At 26.2% G+C, this 17,224-nt stretch overlaps 1 protein-coding gene across 2 annotated transcripts in view; it reads right to left on the bottom strand.

Moving 5' to 3' along the window:
• Nucleotides 1–14,289, bottom strand: part of Esyt2 (extended synaptotagmin-like protein 2) — a 31,623-nt gene extending 17,334 nt beyond the window's left edge. For both annotated transcript variants that reach the window (XM_065500089.1, XM_065500053.1), the window contains exons 1-2: nucleotides 14,168–14,289; nucleotides 6,599–6,671 (exon numbers count right to left, since the gene is read on the bottom strand). In XM_065500089.1, coding sequence (XP_065356161.1) covers nucleotides 6,599–6,603 — 5 coding nt within the window. In that variant the 5' untranslated portion in view covers nucleotides 6,604–6,671; nucleotides 14,168–14,289. The remainder of the gene's footprint in view (nucleotides 1–6,598; nucleotides 6,672–14,167) is intronic.
• Between the last annotated feature and the right edge of the window lie 2,935 nt (nucleotides 14,290–17,224).

The raw sequence follows: 17,224 nt of genomic DNA, 5'->3' as shown, positions 1-17,224 counted from the left end.
GAATTTTATTAAATTTTGTAGAAACTCTTTTTTTAAAATTTAAGAAATAATTTTTATTTTCGGGTTATCGTAAATTTTTCTTCATGAAAGTGCCTTCGTTTATAAAAAATTGGTCTAGTTTTGAAATCAGCATAGCTTCAACTAATTTCGGATTTTATTAAATTTTCTAGAAACTTGATTTGTAAAATTTGGTTTATAAAATTTAATAAACTATTTTTATTTTCAGGATATCGTAAATTTATCTTCATTAAAATATGATTAATTTTAAAAAACTTATATAGTTTTGAGATGAGCTTATCTTTATGTAGTTTCGAATTTTATTAAATTTTAAATTTAGTTAACAAAATTTAATAAATTATTTTTAGTTTCATGATATCGTAGATTTTTCTTCCAGCTAAAATCTTAATTTATAAAAAACTTGATAGTTTTTAAAATCAGCATTGTTTTAGCTAATTTCGGATTTAATTAAATTTTACAAAACTTTTTTTTTGTAAAAATCTGTTGATAAAAATTAATAAATTATTTTTATTTTCATGATATCGTAAATATTTCTTTATGCCACAAAATTAGTTTATAAAAAACTTGTTGATTTCTAGAATCGCCATATTTTTTAGCTTATTTCGTATTTTATTAAATTTAAAAAAATCTCGATTCGTAAAATTTACTAAATTATTTTATTTTCATGATATTGCCGACCACTGACCTAAAGGGTATATTCAATTCGAGCTGTTTTGCTTTCATGGTTTACATATTTCTTTCTTAATTTTTTGTTTGTTTCTATAAACAATGTTTTGTTGTTATAGAGTTTTGCACCATCAGTTAATTTTCATAATTTCCATAGAAAACAGAATAAAAAAAATAACACGAACATCGAAAAAGAATTTAAAATGATGTCATAGACATCCATATAGAAAGAAGTACGTGTATATACGCAGCAAAATAATGCTCATAAATATAATAGTATTTTTTTAAATAAAGTTGATTGACACAGATTTCTGCTTAGTTTGAGGTTTTTATGAGCTCAAGGTCATTATTACTGGTACGGAAATATGGAGAAGAAGTGTGTTCAAAAAATAACACTGCAGTGATTAAGAGAGAACCTCTTGAGAATATTAAATTCATTTAAAAATAGTTCAAGAACTCCACAAAGATTTCGATTTAAATTGAAAAAAAACACTTAAATATAAGAAATTATGCAAATGGATTGGAAAACAATACAAAAAAATGTTGAGATTATGTTAATCTCATTATCATTAAAAAGAAATACTTTACTAAATACTTTTACAGACTCATATTTAAATATTTTTCTTAAAATTTGCTGCTGAGGAAGCTTGAAAATTATTTTAAGTTTATCGTAAATTTTTTGAATGTAAAATATTACTTATTTCTAGAAACTGATATATTTTTGAAATCTAAATATTATATTCTTATTTCGGTTTTTATAAAATTTTAAAAGTTAGTTGTCCAAGTTTTTGTATAACGTATTATTTCTTTTTCTAAATAATATTTAAAATTCCAGTATGTATATCGTTTATCGTAAATTGTTCTGCATTAAAACAGGGTTTTATCTTATTTAAAATTTTATTGTATTTTAGAAAAACTTTTTTTGATAATAAATGTATCGTAAATATTTTTTCAATAAAATATGATAAATTTTAAAAAACTTATTTAGTTTTGTAATCAACATATATTAATGTAATTTCGAATTTTGTAAATTTTGGCGAAACTCTTCTAGTAAATTTTTGTTAATAAAATTTATTAAATTATTTTTATTTTGATGATATCGTAAATATATCTTCAAGCAAATATCTTAATTTATAAAAAACATGTTGATTTTTAAAATCAGGCTACTTTTAGCTAATTTCGAATTTTAATTAATTTTACAGACACTCTTTTTTAAATTTTTTTTAATCAAATTTAATAAATTATTTTTATTTTTATGATATCGTAAATTTATCTTCCAGAAATAAATTTGATTTATAAAAAACTGGATTATTTTTCTATTCGGCATAGTTTTAGCTAATTTCGGATTATATTACTTTTTATAAAAACTTATTTTAAAAAAAATTGGTTGATAAAATTTGATCAATTATTTTTATTTTCATGATATCGTAAATATTTATTTTTACTAGAAACTTAATTTTTAAAAAACTTGTTGATTTCTAGAATTAGCATAGTTTTAGCTAATTTCGAATTTTATTATATTTTATAGAAACTCTTTTTTTTAATAAAATTTAATAAATTATTTTTATTTTTATGATATCGTAAATTTATCTTCCTGAAATTATTTTGATTTATAAAGAACTGGATTATTTTTATATTCGGCATACTTTTGGCTAATTTCGGATTTTATTACTTTTTATAAAAACTATTTTTATAAAAAATGTGTTGATTAAATTTGATCAATTATTTTTATTTTCCTGATATCGTAAATATTTCTTTTTACTACAAACTTAATTTTTAAAAAACTTTTTGATTTCTAGAATTAGCTTAGTTTTAGCTAATTTCGAATTTTATTTAATTTTATAGAACTCTTTTTTTTAAAGTTTTTTAATAAAATTTAATAAATTAATTTTATTTTCATGATATCGTAAATTTATCTTCCTGAAATTATTTAGATTTATAAAACACTGGATTATTTTTAGATTCGTCATACTTTTTGCTAATTTCGAATTATATTAAATTTTATAAAAACGCTTTTGGTAAAATTTTATTGAAGAAATTTATAAAATTATTTGTAATTTCATGATATGATAGAAAATCGTTATTTGCCTTATTTTTGCACAATTATCTATTTCAATGAAAACAACCCCAACCATCATATGGATGAAAATTTCGCTTTTATTTATTGATGCCAAATAACTAATTCTCGTGTCTGTTATCGAAAACTGGATATAGAGTTTATGAACAAAATATTAATTTATATTTGTAACATCAAAAAACTTATCACGTAAATACAACATTATTAAAAATATACAATATAAACAAGTAAAAATTATATATTCGGCTATGGGGAATCTTATATACACTTCACTTTATTATATAAAGACAAATTAAACAATTTTTTTGTGTGAGAATCGAAAGCTTTCTTTTGTTATACACATTCTCTATGTACAGAGCTCCGTATTCGAGATATATGCAAAAATATTGTGGTAGTTTGTTGCTCATATCTCAGCCATTTATGGACCAATTTTTCTGATTTTCAATACCAAAAATCTTGAACATACATCTGATAAATATATCTAATATTTGTTTATGTAAATTATATGGGCCCATCGGTAATTTGATTTACACTAACATACTAACATAATTATATAAATTTCCCCTACTTTATAGGGTCTCAAATAAATATTGTAGAAATAACAAACTTAATGGCAAATTTTATATACATAAGTTTGTTAATACTCAAGGTGAAGGGTATAAATATGTCATTATGTCAAACTACTGTGGGGCACTTGTAAGTGCGACGTAAAATTAAAGCACAAGTAGCATCGTAAAATAATTGAATCATGCCATGTGGGTGGTGGAGTTTAATTAGAAAGTTTTTTGTTGTTTGTTATTTATATAAAATTCATTAAATAGTCAATGACAATGTTGTTGATGATGATGGCAAATAAAGGTAAGTAAGATGAAATGAAGTTTGTGTCACAAAAAGATAAATAGAGCTTTGGAATTTTAATATAGAACGTTAAAAATAAATGATGAATTATAATTAAACAAAGATAAAACTAGACCAACAAAAAAAAAAGCAAATGAAAAATAGTTCAACTTAAATTTAATAGGAATATATCTACTTTTATTACACATTACTAGAGTTTGCCTTAAAAGTGTTAATTTCTCCTTTTTACTCAAGAATTCTTCTACCGGTGTTTAGAAAATACCTGTGCAATTGTATATTTTGTGTTTGTAAAACCATATATGTATTTTTTTTTTGGCAAACATTCAATATTTAGCCGCCGCTGTTTTTATTGTTTTTCCTAAAAGCTTTGAGCATTTGGGAGAACAACCACCTGTTGCATGTGGTATGAAGGTGGTAGTTTTAAAAAAAACATTGAGTAGAGGTAAAAGTACAAAAAATAATAAACAATTTTTTTTTGTTTACACGCATCAAATAAGTTCGTGTAGGAAGGCGGGGATGATTTTAACCCAGTGCTCGGCATAATGAAAATATGCTCATTTATAAATGTTAATAAATTATTTTTATTTTTACGATTTCGTAAATTTTTCTTCAAGCAAACATATTAATTTATAAATTTTTTTTTGGATTTCTACAATCAACTTATTTTTATCTTATTTTGGATTTTATAAAATTTAATAAATTATTTTTATTTTCACGATATCGTAAATTTTTCTTAAAGCTAACATATTAATTTATAAAAAAATTTGTGATTTCTATAAACAACTTATTTTAATCTAATTTCGGATTTTATAAACTTTTATAAAAACTCAGTTTGTAAAATTTTGAAAATAAAATTAAATAAATTATTTATATTTTCACGACATCGTAAATTTATCTTTAACCAAACATATGAATTTATATAAACATTTTTGATATCTACAATCAACTTATTTTAAACTAATTTTGGATTTTAAAAAATTAATAAATTATTTTTATTTTCACGATATCGTAATTTTTTCTTCTAGCTAGCATCTTAATTTATAAAAAATCATTTGATTTCTACAATCTACTTATTTTAATCTAATTTCGGATTTTCTAAAATTATATAAAATCTCTGTTAGTAAAATTTTGTAAATAAAATTTTATAAATTATTTTTATTTTCGTGATATCGTAAATTTTTCTTCAAGCTAACATCTTAATTTATAAAAAATCTTTTGATTTCTACAATCTACTTATTTGAATCTAATTTCGGATTTTATAAACTTTTATAAAAACTCCATTTGTAAAATTTTGCAAATAAAATTTTATAAACTATTTTTATTTTCACGATATCGTAAATTTTTCTTCAAGCTAACATCTTATTTTATAAAAAATCTTTTGATTTCTACAATCTACTTATTTGAAGCTAATTTCGGATTTTATAAACTTTTATAAAGACTCAATTTGTAAAATTTTGTAAATAAAATTGAATAAATTATTTTTATTTTTACGATATCGTAAATTTTTCTTCAAACTAACATCTTAATTTATAAAAAATCTTTTGATTTCTACAATCTACTTATTTGAATCTAATTTCGGATTTTATAAACTTTTATAAAAACTCAATTTGTAAATTTTTTTAAATATAATTTAATAAATTATTTTCATTTTCACGATATCGTAAATTTTTCTTTAACCAAACCTATTAATTTATTCAAACATTTTTTACTTCTAGAATCAACTTATTTTAATCTAATTTCGGATTTTATAAAATTGTCTAAAACCTAAGTTTGTAATATTTTGTAAATATAATATTTTTATTTTCACGATATCGTAAATTTTTCTTCGAGCTAACAGCTTAATCTATAAAAAAAAATTGATTTCTAGAATCAAATTATTATAAGCTAATTTCGGATTTTATAAAAACTCAGTTTGTAAAATTGGTTGGATAAAAATATTTTTTATTTTCACGATATCGTAACTATTACTTCAGGCGAACAATGCAATTTTTTAAAAAAAATTGATTTCTACAATCAACTTATTTTAATCTAATTTCGGATTTTATAAACTTTTATAAAAACCCAGTTTGTAAAATATCATGAATAAAATTTAATGAATTATTTTTATTTTCACGATATCGTAAATTTTTCTTTAAGGAAACATGTTAATTTATAAAACCGATGTTGATTTCTTGAATCTACTTATTTTAATCCAATTTCGAATTTTATAAATTCTCTGTTTGTAAAATTTTGTAAATCAAATTTAATAAATTATTTTTATTTTCACGATATCGTAAATTTTTCTTCAAGCAAACAGCTTAATTTATAAAAAAGTTTTTGATTTTCAAAATCAGCATATTTTTAACTAATTTCGGTATTTTTTTTTTAATTTCATTGAAAACCTTTTTAAAATTATGTTCATAAAATTTATTAAACTACTTTTATTTTCATGATATCGTAAGTTTTTCTTAACGAAAATATCTTGATTAATAAATAATTTCTTAATTTATGGAATCATTATGTTATTATCTAATTTCGAATTTTATTAAATTTTATAGAAACTGTTTTTGTAAATTTTTGTGTAAAAAAAATTTAAAATCAAAATTATTTTTATTTTTATTTTCCGGATAGCGTAATTTTTTTCAAGTTGTTGATTTCATATATTTTTGAACTTCGTTGACATTCGTTTTATTTAACCAACATATTCTTTTCCTAGTGGCTATTAGTGCCGACCACTGCACTAGGCACTAAATTCATAGAGAGTCTATAGTAAAAGCTAATTATGACACAGTGGGTATTTTTAATGAACTTGAACTTGAGAGAGTGTTAAAGAAAATGTTCATGATATTAAAAATTTTATATTTATTATCATGATTTTTTGTTTCATTAATATAAAATGAAGGACATTTTGCAAAATAATTATTAGTATGTGTTTTTGTTTTAAAAATTAAAAATAGTTTTTTTCATAAATAATAATTTAAATTAAAAGAAAAATCTCACCTCATTTTGTGTGTGTTTAAAAATGACTAAAACATGCAGGAAAATATGCAGATTTGTGTAATGTGTTCGTTATCTAGAAGGGGGTGAAAATTAAAAGAAATTGAAAATAAATAAAAATTAATAAATGTAAAAAAAATAATCACAATTTATGTTTAAGTTACGTTGTATATAGTAAGTAATAATGTAATAAAAACTTGTTTAAAAAAAATATAAATTTGTCAATATTTTTATTTTGAAAAAATATGTTTGTTTCGAACATCATTGAAGTCCAGAACTTAAACCTTGACTTAGTATGAAATATGCTGTATTTATATTTAAAATATTTATAAACAATAACTTACCAGGAAAAAAAAATAATTATCAGACTTTCGAAATGTTGAATCAAAAAACTGAATTTTGCAGAAAAACTAAAACTAAAACAAAATTCAAAATTTAAATATTTTTATTTTTGAATGCAATTTTTTACATTTCTATAACAATTTTAATTAATTATATGTTACAAAGTTCAGAATATGGGGTTGAGTGCAAGTATTTTTGATTCATCATTTTGAAAGTCTGATATTGTATTTTCTAAGAAAAGTATTGATATTTTATTCTACTTGGATCTGCCTCGATTGCTTTATAAAAACCACTACTAAAAGTCAAGATTGCTTCACTAATATGACTACTTTACTAAAAGAGCCACGAGTGCTACTGAATTGCAACGACTGCTAAAGCTACCACTACAGCTTTTTAAATACTACTATTAGTACAACAACGATTGATTTGTAAAAACGACTTGTAAATCCATCCACGATGGCTTTATAAAAACGAATACTAACGAATGCAAAAAAGCCACACAGAGAAAACAGATTCGTGATAGCAACCGAATTTGTTGCCAATCGAATGATTCGGTTGCACACATAGAATTTTTCAGTTCTAACAACAGAAAGTCAGTTGATAAAGAAGAATTTCAGTTGAGGCAACCAAACTTTAGTTACCCCTTACAAAATATTGTAGTCACAACTGTAAAATTCGGTCACTAAGATAGAATCATTCGATTGGCAACAAATTCGGTTGCTATCACGAATCTGTTTTCTCTGTGCAGGAAACAGCTACGATTGCTTAATAAAAACGAGCGATAAAACAGCACCGATTGCTTAATAAAAACGAGCGATAAAACAGCACCGATTGCATTATAAAAACGACTGCTAAAATATCCAAGAATGCTTTATAAAATCGACTACCAAATCAGCCACGATTGTTTTATAAGAACGACTGCTAAATTAACTACGATTGCTTAATAAAAACGATTACTAAAACATGAACGATGTCTTTATAACAGCTACGATTGCTTTATAAAAACGGCTATTAAAACAGCAACGATAGCTTAAAAAAACGACTGCTAAAACCGCCACTATTGCTTTGTCAAAACGACTATTAATACAGCAACGATTGCTTTGTGAAAACGACTATTAATACAGCAACGATTGCTTTATAAAATCGACTTGTAAATCCATCCACGATTGCTTTATAAAAACGAATACTAACGAATGTAAAAAAGCCAAGAATGCTTTATAAAATCGACTACGTAATTAGCTAAGATTGCTTTATATAAACGACTACTTAAATAGCCAGGATTGTTTAAAAAAAAACTACTAAAATAGCCACGGTTGTTGTATAAAATCGGCTTGCAAGCTATCCATGATTGCTTTATAAAAACGACTGCTAAAAAAGTAAAAATTGGTTAATTAAAACGACTATAAAAACAGGCACGAATGTTTTATAAAATTGACTGCTAAAACAGCCACTATTGCTTTATATAAACGACTGCTAAAATAGCCAAAAATGCTTTATAAGAGTGATTTATATAAATGTTTAATAAAATAGCCACAACTGCTATATAAAAACGACCACTGAAACAGCCAAGACGACTACTAAAACAGTCACGATTTGCTTTATAAAAACGACTACTAAAACATAAACGATTTCTTTATAAAACCAACAGATAAAACACCTACGATTGCTTTCTAAAAACGGCTACTAAAACAGTTTTAAAAACTACTGCTAAAACAGCCACTATTGCTTTGTCAAAATGACTATTAACACAGCAACGATTGCTTTATAAAATCGAGTTCCAAAAACAGCCACAAATGTTTTATAAAAACGACTACAGAAACGAGTATAAAAACGAGTGATAAAACTGCAATGATTGCTTCATAGAAACGACAGTTAAAATAGCCACTATTGCTTTGCCAAAACGACTACTAAAACAGTCACATTTGCTTTATAAAAACGAATTGGAACTCTGAATTGTGTAACCCATAATTATATCCTTCATCTTCGTGAGAAGTGTATATATAAGTTTGTCATTCCGTTTGTAATTTCTACATTTTTCATTTCCGACCCTATAAAGTATATATATTCTGGATCCTCATAGATAGCGGAGTCGATTAAGCCATGTCCTCTGTCTGTCTATCTTCGGGATCCAAATCTTCAATAATTCTGTCAGACATGCTTTCGAGAAGTTTGCTGGATTACCAAAGTCAACAATATGGATATCTAATCTTCTATATATATAAAAATGAAATGGTCCATGTATGTAATGTCATCACGTGAGAACGGCTGGAGCGATTTGGCTGATTTTTATACCCTACACCAGGGGTATTATGCGTTTGTGCAGATGTCTGTAACGCCCAAAAATATTAGTCTAACAGTATACCGATCGACTTAGAATCACTTTCTGTCCGTCCGTCTGGCTGGTTGGATGGCTGTCCATGTAAACCTTGTGCGCAGAGTACAGGTCGAAATTTTGAAGATATTTCGATAAAATTTGGTACATATTATTTTCGGCCCGAGGATGAAGCCTATTTAAACTGGCTGAAATCAGTCCATTATTTCATCTAGCCCCCATACAAATGTCCTCCCGAAATTGGACTTTATCGGTCATAAATGTTTAATTTATACAGGTATCTACACAAAATTCGCTCCAAATAAGTTTTATATATACAAAATTCATGTCACCAAATTTTGTTACGATCGGTGTATAATTAGTCATAGCTCCCATATAGACCCGCTTCCGAAAATCACTTTAACGTGCATAAATCGCTTAAAAATATTGGTATAATCACAATATTCAACATAGTAAACTTTCATATAGACATAAATCACACGACCTAATTTCATGGTGATCGGTCCATAATTGGTCATAGCTCCCATATAAGGCCCACTTCCGAAAATCACTCAAAAATATAAATTATTGAAATTTTAAAAGAAAAATGTTTTTGATCTTTTACTTAGTGTAGGGTATTATATGGTCGGGCTTGACCGACCATACTTTCTTACTTGTTTTTTATTCGATTCGAAATTTACAGGAGATGGTTTGTAAAGAAAAAAAGAAAAAATTCCGGCTAAAACCAGCTTGTTTGAGTCCAGTCAACTGTAATAAAAATCCCCCTAAAGTATGCAGTACAAATTTAGATATTTTATTTACAAATAAATGAGAACAAGCAGGTGTATGTGGGTTGGAGAAACTTGAAGAACTAATATTAGTAAATGCTACCGGGCGAAGCCGGGGCGGTCAACTAGTGATAGATATTTTAAAGTCCATTGCAACGACGTATATAAGACCATAGTAAGTTGGACCTACAATGGGTAAAAAAAAAAAAAATATTTTTTAAAAATAATTTTTTTTCACCAAAAAAAAAAAATTAAAAAACAAAAAAAATTTTAAAATTTTAAAATTTAAAAAAAAAAAATTTTAATTTTAAAATAAGAATTAAAAAAAACATTTTTAACAAGAAATGATAAAGACAAAAAAAAAAAAATTTTGTTTACCTAAAAATATTTAAAATTTGTATTTTGAAGTATAATTTGGAGAAGGGTATATAAGATTCGGCACAGCCGAATATAGCTCTCTTACTTAATTTTTTTGATGCTGTTCTAGCGTTACATACAATCCTTACATTACCAACTATCAATACAAAAGTGAGAAAAAATCGTTTCTGCACAGAGCCTAATATAACAAAGTAATGTAGCAAAAGTGGTGTAAGTTGAATATACAACAAAGTAAATAGTTTGGGGTTAGACCACTTTTGCGCTGATTGCCTCAAAAATGAGTAAACACCAAAAATTATTTTATTTTTTTTTTTAAGATAATGACAATCCAAAAATCTAACCATCGATTAAAATTTAAAAGTTTTGATTTGTTGGAGATTGGGCTGAATAATAGATTCGGTTCTGAAAAAAATGATTTTCATGATCTTAAAAAAAATCCAAAAATTCACTGGTGTTTTGTGGTCTTTTTAAAATACCAATTGAAATATATATTTATATTTGATGAATCACCAACAAATATTAAAATAGGTTTGGTTTTTTTTCAAATTCTTTCCTAGTTTGTGTAATTTTAGAACTCTAAGTAACGACCCTGACATACTAATGCGGTTTTAATTGAAAATTACTTGTGCTTTTATTTAAATATAATAATGTGGTTTCCGTTATTAGAAAGAAAAAAAAACACACTCTGCTCAAAATCTAAAGATTTCATAAGAATTACATAAGTATTTTTATATATTAAGAATAAACTTAGGTTATAAATAGAGTCCCAGTTTTTTAAGTCCACAATTTATGATTTTTAGTTTGTAATTTTTATTAATATCTAATTACTAGCCTAGTAAAATTTATATATTTTAGGTTTGCATAGGTTCTTTGTAATACAAAAAGAAGTCATTTGGTTACTTTATTTATTCCAGGTAACTAATCTAGCATGAAGCTAATTATCACTTTAGTGTTTCTTAGTAAGCTAAAGTGTAGCCACTTTAAACTTTTTATTGTATTGCACTTTAGAAAGTAGATATTTTACTTTCAAAAAATTATCTATTGTAGAGTCATTAGTTACTTAGTGTCCCTTTGTAATGTGCAATGTAGTGGGTTTAATGTTTTTATTTTCCTAACACTTTAGTGATAAGCCATTTTACTCTCTACAAAGTATATATAGCAGGCTGATTTATCAATTTACTGCCCCTTGTTAGTGCAAGCTGTACACATTTCGAATATTTAAGGACTAGCTACTTTACTCACCACTAGTATCATGTGCACGAGTTTTAATTTTGTTTTCCAGTTTAGAGTTAGAGTTATTTTACTTATGAAAAGTAACCTAGAGTCGATTCAAGTCAACCAAAAAAAAAATACAAGCAAGAAATTATGGTCGGTCAAGCCCGACTATATAATACCCTACACTAAGTAAAAGAGCAAAAACAGTTTTCTTTTAAAATTTCAATAATTTATATTTTTGAGTGATTTTCGGAAGTGGGCCTTATATGGGAGCTATGACCAATTATGGACCGATCACCATGAAATTATGTCGAGTGATTTATGTCTATATGAAAGTTTACTATGTTGAATTTTGTGAGTATACCGAGATTTTTAAGCGATTTATGTACTTTAAAGTGATTTGCGGAAGCGGGTCTATATTTGAGCTATGACTAATTATGGACCGATCGTAACAAAATTTGGTGACATGAATTTTGTATATATAAAACTTATTTGGAGCGCAATTTGTGGAGATACATTTATAAATTAAACATTTATGACCGATAAAGTCCAATTTCGGAAGGACATTTGTATGGGGGCTAGGTGAAATAATGGACCGATTTCAGTCAGTTTCAATAGTTTAAAATTGTATGTACCAAATTTTATCGAAATATCTACAAAATTGCGACCTGTACTCTGCGCACAAGGTTTACATGGACAGCCAGCCAGCCAGACGAAAGGATGGACATCTTTTAATCGACTCAGAAAGTGATACTAAGTCGATCGGTATACTTTAAGGTGGGTGTTAGGCAAATATTTTTGGGCGTTACAAACATCTGCACAAACGCATTATACCCTCCCCACTATGGTGGTGTAGGGTATAAAAACACAACAGTTTAACAGCTAACAGTTTGGGGATAGAGGTGCCCCGATAGCCTAGACAATAGTGTGTAGGACTATCAATCTTATGGTTGCGGGTTCGATTCCCGGGTTCGACTCTGGGTGTGTCTGCAGACAATCTAAAAGGCTTCGCCGTTTGTAATTGTTTAATAAACAAGAGAACCAAACATTGAACCCAATAATGTATGTTTGATCAAAATCATCATAAGCAATGAATTACATAGTCTTTTTAAGGCCTTGATGGCTTTGTTAGTCCCACAATTTCCATATTTGGGATCTAAAGAATCCATATTTGGTCGCCTAGTCATCGGTATAGACTAAGGCCTAGAATTGCTATTGTTTAAAGCGACCATTTTTACTAACAGCATAGAGAATAGGCATAGAGCGGAAACTCTCCTGTCAAAGACCTAACTCAGTTGTCAGAAACCTAAGTGGTGAGAATGTATTGGTAGAAAAAACTATGTGAAAACAAAAACAACACTCGTATGTGTAATTATTTTGAAAATTTTTTCGGTTTGAGGTTTTTTTCTAGTTTCCGCTCTATGTTTCTCTATGACTAACAGGTTGTCTATGTATAAATAAAGTGAATAGAAACATTTTCTGCCCAATTATGAATAAAAAATTCCGTGGGAGTTTATTCCCCGGGAGTTTTTTCCCCATTGAATATGAATAGGAAAAATGAGAAAAGGGAAAGAACTCCCGGGGAATTTTTATTCATAATTGGGCTGTTTATATGAAAAACTCTCAGTCTTAAATATATTTTTGAACGAATTCCACAAATTTTTTACTCATCTTTCTTATAACATAGATGACTGTAATCATAGAGCGAAAAGTCTCCTGTCAAAGACCTAACTCTCTACCTAACTGAAACCATAGAGAAGAAATATTTAGAGCGGAAACTAGAAAAAAAACTCAAACAACAAAATTACTCAAAATCTTCACACATAACAGTGTTGTTTTTGTTTTCACATAGGTTTCACTTAGGTTTTTGACAACTGAGTTAGGTCTTTGATAGCAGAGTTTCCAATCTAGGTGTATTTATCTATGACTGGAACAGTTTAACTTTTAGAATATATTTTTGTTATAAAAATTTAAATTTTAGACAACTATGCCAATTATCCAAACAAATTTTAAATATTTCATTTCAAAAACATAAAAATCAACAATAATAATAACAAACTAGCAATCAATCACAATTTAAATAAATTTAAACAAATTTAAAAAGTTTCTATTATATTAACACTCACTGTACAATCAAATCAAAACAAAAAAAAACATTCAATATTTTTAAACAAAAAATTAACACAATTTAAAATAAACATATTGCTAAAGAATATTTTAAGAAAACAACAGTAAAAAAAACACACACATAGATTTTAACATATAGATATTTTCACTCATATATTTATGTCTATAAGAAATGAATTTTATTTTAAAATTCACCATAGATTAAATTAAAATTTGAAAAATTTCAAAATTTGTTTTGTTTTTCAATTTCAATTAATACATTTTGTGTAGTACGCTTGATTTTCAGTTTAGATTTTAAATACATTAGAAATTTCAACACGTTTTCATTTCTTTAATGTTTTATTTTTATTGGAATTGAGTCACTTTAAAATGCTGAGCTGGAAATTCTTTACACAAAAACCGGATTATTACCTTAAACACTGTTAATTTATTTTAAACAACAGCAACAACAATAATAATAAACAATTTAATATATATTTTTTCTTATTGAATATAAAAAACTGTATGCTCACAACCGCTCTAAACAACGTTTTAAAAACTACTAACTAAATTGAAGAAGTATTTAAATTTCAAAGATTCTTTTTCTTTTGAGAAAATTATAAAACAAGATGTATCTCATTTAATCAAGCAAAAATACTCTTTTTACTCTTTAAAAGCTTTTGCTGCCACGAGAGCAAAGCTCTCTTAAAAGTCTTTGAAATTTGTAAATGTTTTCAGTTGTTTTGTTTATATGTGTAACCCAGCAGTTCTGGATGAGAATATACTTATAATAAATCGTAATCTAAACATAAAATTATCTTTTTAAAAAGATATAAAACTCAAAAATATAATAAAACAATTTAGAGTTATTAAAAAGTTCCCCGACCATTGTGTGTGCCAAAATTTAAGACTTGAATTAAATAAACAAACTGGATTTATTTCTATAGATTACACAGGTCAACAGCAAAAAAGACTTCACTAACCACTATATAGATTTGATGCATCATGGTTACCTATGTACATAAATGGTAAAATTTTTCAATTCTATGGATAGATTTTAAAATTTTTTTTCTTCCAAAATTGTGATTTTTTTTTAGAGGTTTCTCCACATAATTTATTATAACTCAAAAAGGGTTGGTCCAATATTATTAAAGCAAACTTAGAAAACTTCAAATTTACATAACCTTTAATCTGTTCATATATTGCGTTTTAATCGGCTTGGTAGTTTCGGAGTTATAATAACAAATTAGAGCAAAAAATATATATTTTACGTGAAAATAGCTAATTTTTGTGTTTTAAAAAAATCATGAAAAATCGAAAACGGCAAAACTATTCAGATTTATTACCTTATTGCAAAGCCACATGTAATTAGGAATAAAATGAGATACTGATTATAAACATCGATGGATTATTTTCGTATTTATTCACAGTTAAGTGAATTCGCTCATTTTCACAAAATTTATCTTTTTTGTTTGATATACAGTGGTGGCCAGGAATTTAATACAAAAATTGTTTGCTAAATTCCATGTAATTGTCAATTATTTTTTCAAATGTTTCCACAAATATGTATGCATGAGGACTGTTTTAACACACAAGTGTGTTTTATTCGACTGTGTCAATTCACACATATTCACCATGAACACATACAATTTTTCTACAACTTGACCAAAAAAATTTTTTTTTAGATAAACATATTTTCTCACATTTATATCATTATAATTTTATTATTATAATATATTCGGACCAAATTTCGTATTTTTAGTTCCATTAGTTTCGGTCATATCATGTTATTAACAGCGGATGTTCGCTGAGGTGGGTCAACGTATTTCCACATATATTTGTCCATATATGTTTTACCGATTTTTCCAAACATTTTTCAGAAACTAGAAACATTAATAATAAATTTCAAACCCTTAGAGGTCCTTTTATTTTGGCTCTATAGCACTTAAAATTCTGTTGATGAAAAAAATTCAAGTATTTGTCTTAAATTGGTGGCCACCACTGTATATAAAATTGAGTAGTTAATGTTCTTTTTTTGATTAAATGAATTATGAAAACGTTTTCCCCACACAATGTACAAATTTTCACATACATATTGCGTTTTAATCGGCTCAGTAGTTTCGGAGTTATAATAGCAAATTGAGGAAAAAAATAAATTTTTTACGTGAAAATAGCAAATTTTTTTGTTTTAAAAAAATCATGAAAAATCGAAAACGGCAGAAATTATTTAGATTTATTGCTTTATCGCAAAGCATCATGTAATAGCTACAAAATGGGATATTGGTCATAAAAATCGATTGAATTTTTTACGAATTTATTCACAATTAAGTGAATTCGCTCATTATCACAAAATTTAACTTTTTCGTTTAATATACATAAAATTGAGTAGTTAATAATCTTTTTTCGATTGATTGAATTTTGTAAACATTTTCCCCATGTTATGTACAAATTTTCACATATATATTGCGATTCAATCGGCTCAGTAGTTTCGGAGTTATAATAACAAATTGAAGCAAAAAATATATTTTTTACGTGAATATATAAAATTTTTTGTTTTGAAAAAATCATGAAAAATCGAAAACGGCAGAAATTGTTTAGGTTTATTGCTTTATCACAAAGCCACATGTAATAGGAATAAAATGATATATAGATCATTAAAATCTATGGATTATTTTCGTATTTATTCATAATTAAGTGAATTCGCTCATTTTCACAAAATTTATCTTTTTTGTTTGATATTCATAAAATTGAGTAGTTAATGTTCTTCTTTCGATTGATTGAATTCTGAAAACATTTTCCCCATGTTATGTATAAATTTTCACATATATATTGCGTTTCAATCGGCTCAGTAGTTTCGGAGTTATAAAAACAAATTGAAGAAAAAAATAAATTTTTTACGTGAAAATAGCAAATTTTTTTGTTTTAAAAAAATTATAAAAAATCGAAAACGGCAGATTTTTTAGATTTATTGCTTTATCACAAAGCCACATGTAATAGGAACAAAATGAGATATCGATCATAAAAATACTTGGATTAGTTTCGTATTTATTCACAATTAAGTGAATTCGCTTATTTTCAGAAAATTGTATGTGTTTTAACAAGCGAGAAATGGTTTGTGCGGTTCAGAAGTGGTGATTTTGACACGGAAGACAAGGAACTACCAAGCCAGCCAAATAAGTTTTAAGACCAAGAATTGGAGGCATTACTCCATAAAGATTGTTGTAAAACTCAACAAGAGCTTGCAAAATCATTGGGGGCTCTAGCAGCAATTTTAAAATGATTGCGAGCAGCTGAAGTCAACCAAAAGCAATGAAATTGGATACCATACGAATTGAAGCCGAGAGAGAGACCTTGAAAGACGATTTTGACATGTCCGAAATGATTCAATCATGATTCAACCATAAAATAAAATTATTTTTGCACAGAATCATTACTTGCGATTAAAAATGGATCCATTACGATAACCCGAAGAGTAAGAGATCGAGTGTG

The sequence above is a fragment of the Calliphora vicina genome, chromosome 1 (genome assembly GCF_958450345.1).
Source record: "Calliphora vicina chromosome 1, idCalVici1.1, whole genome shotgun sequence".
NCBI classification, from domain to species: Eukaryota; Metazoa; Arthropoda; class Insecta; order Diptera; family Calliphoridae; genus Calliphora; species Calliphora vicina.
This window is presented reverse-complemented; position numbering and strand designations above follow the sequence as displayed.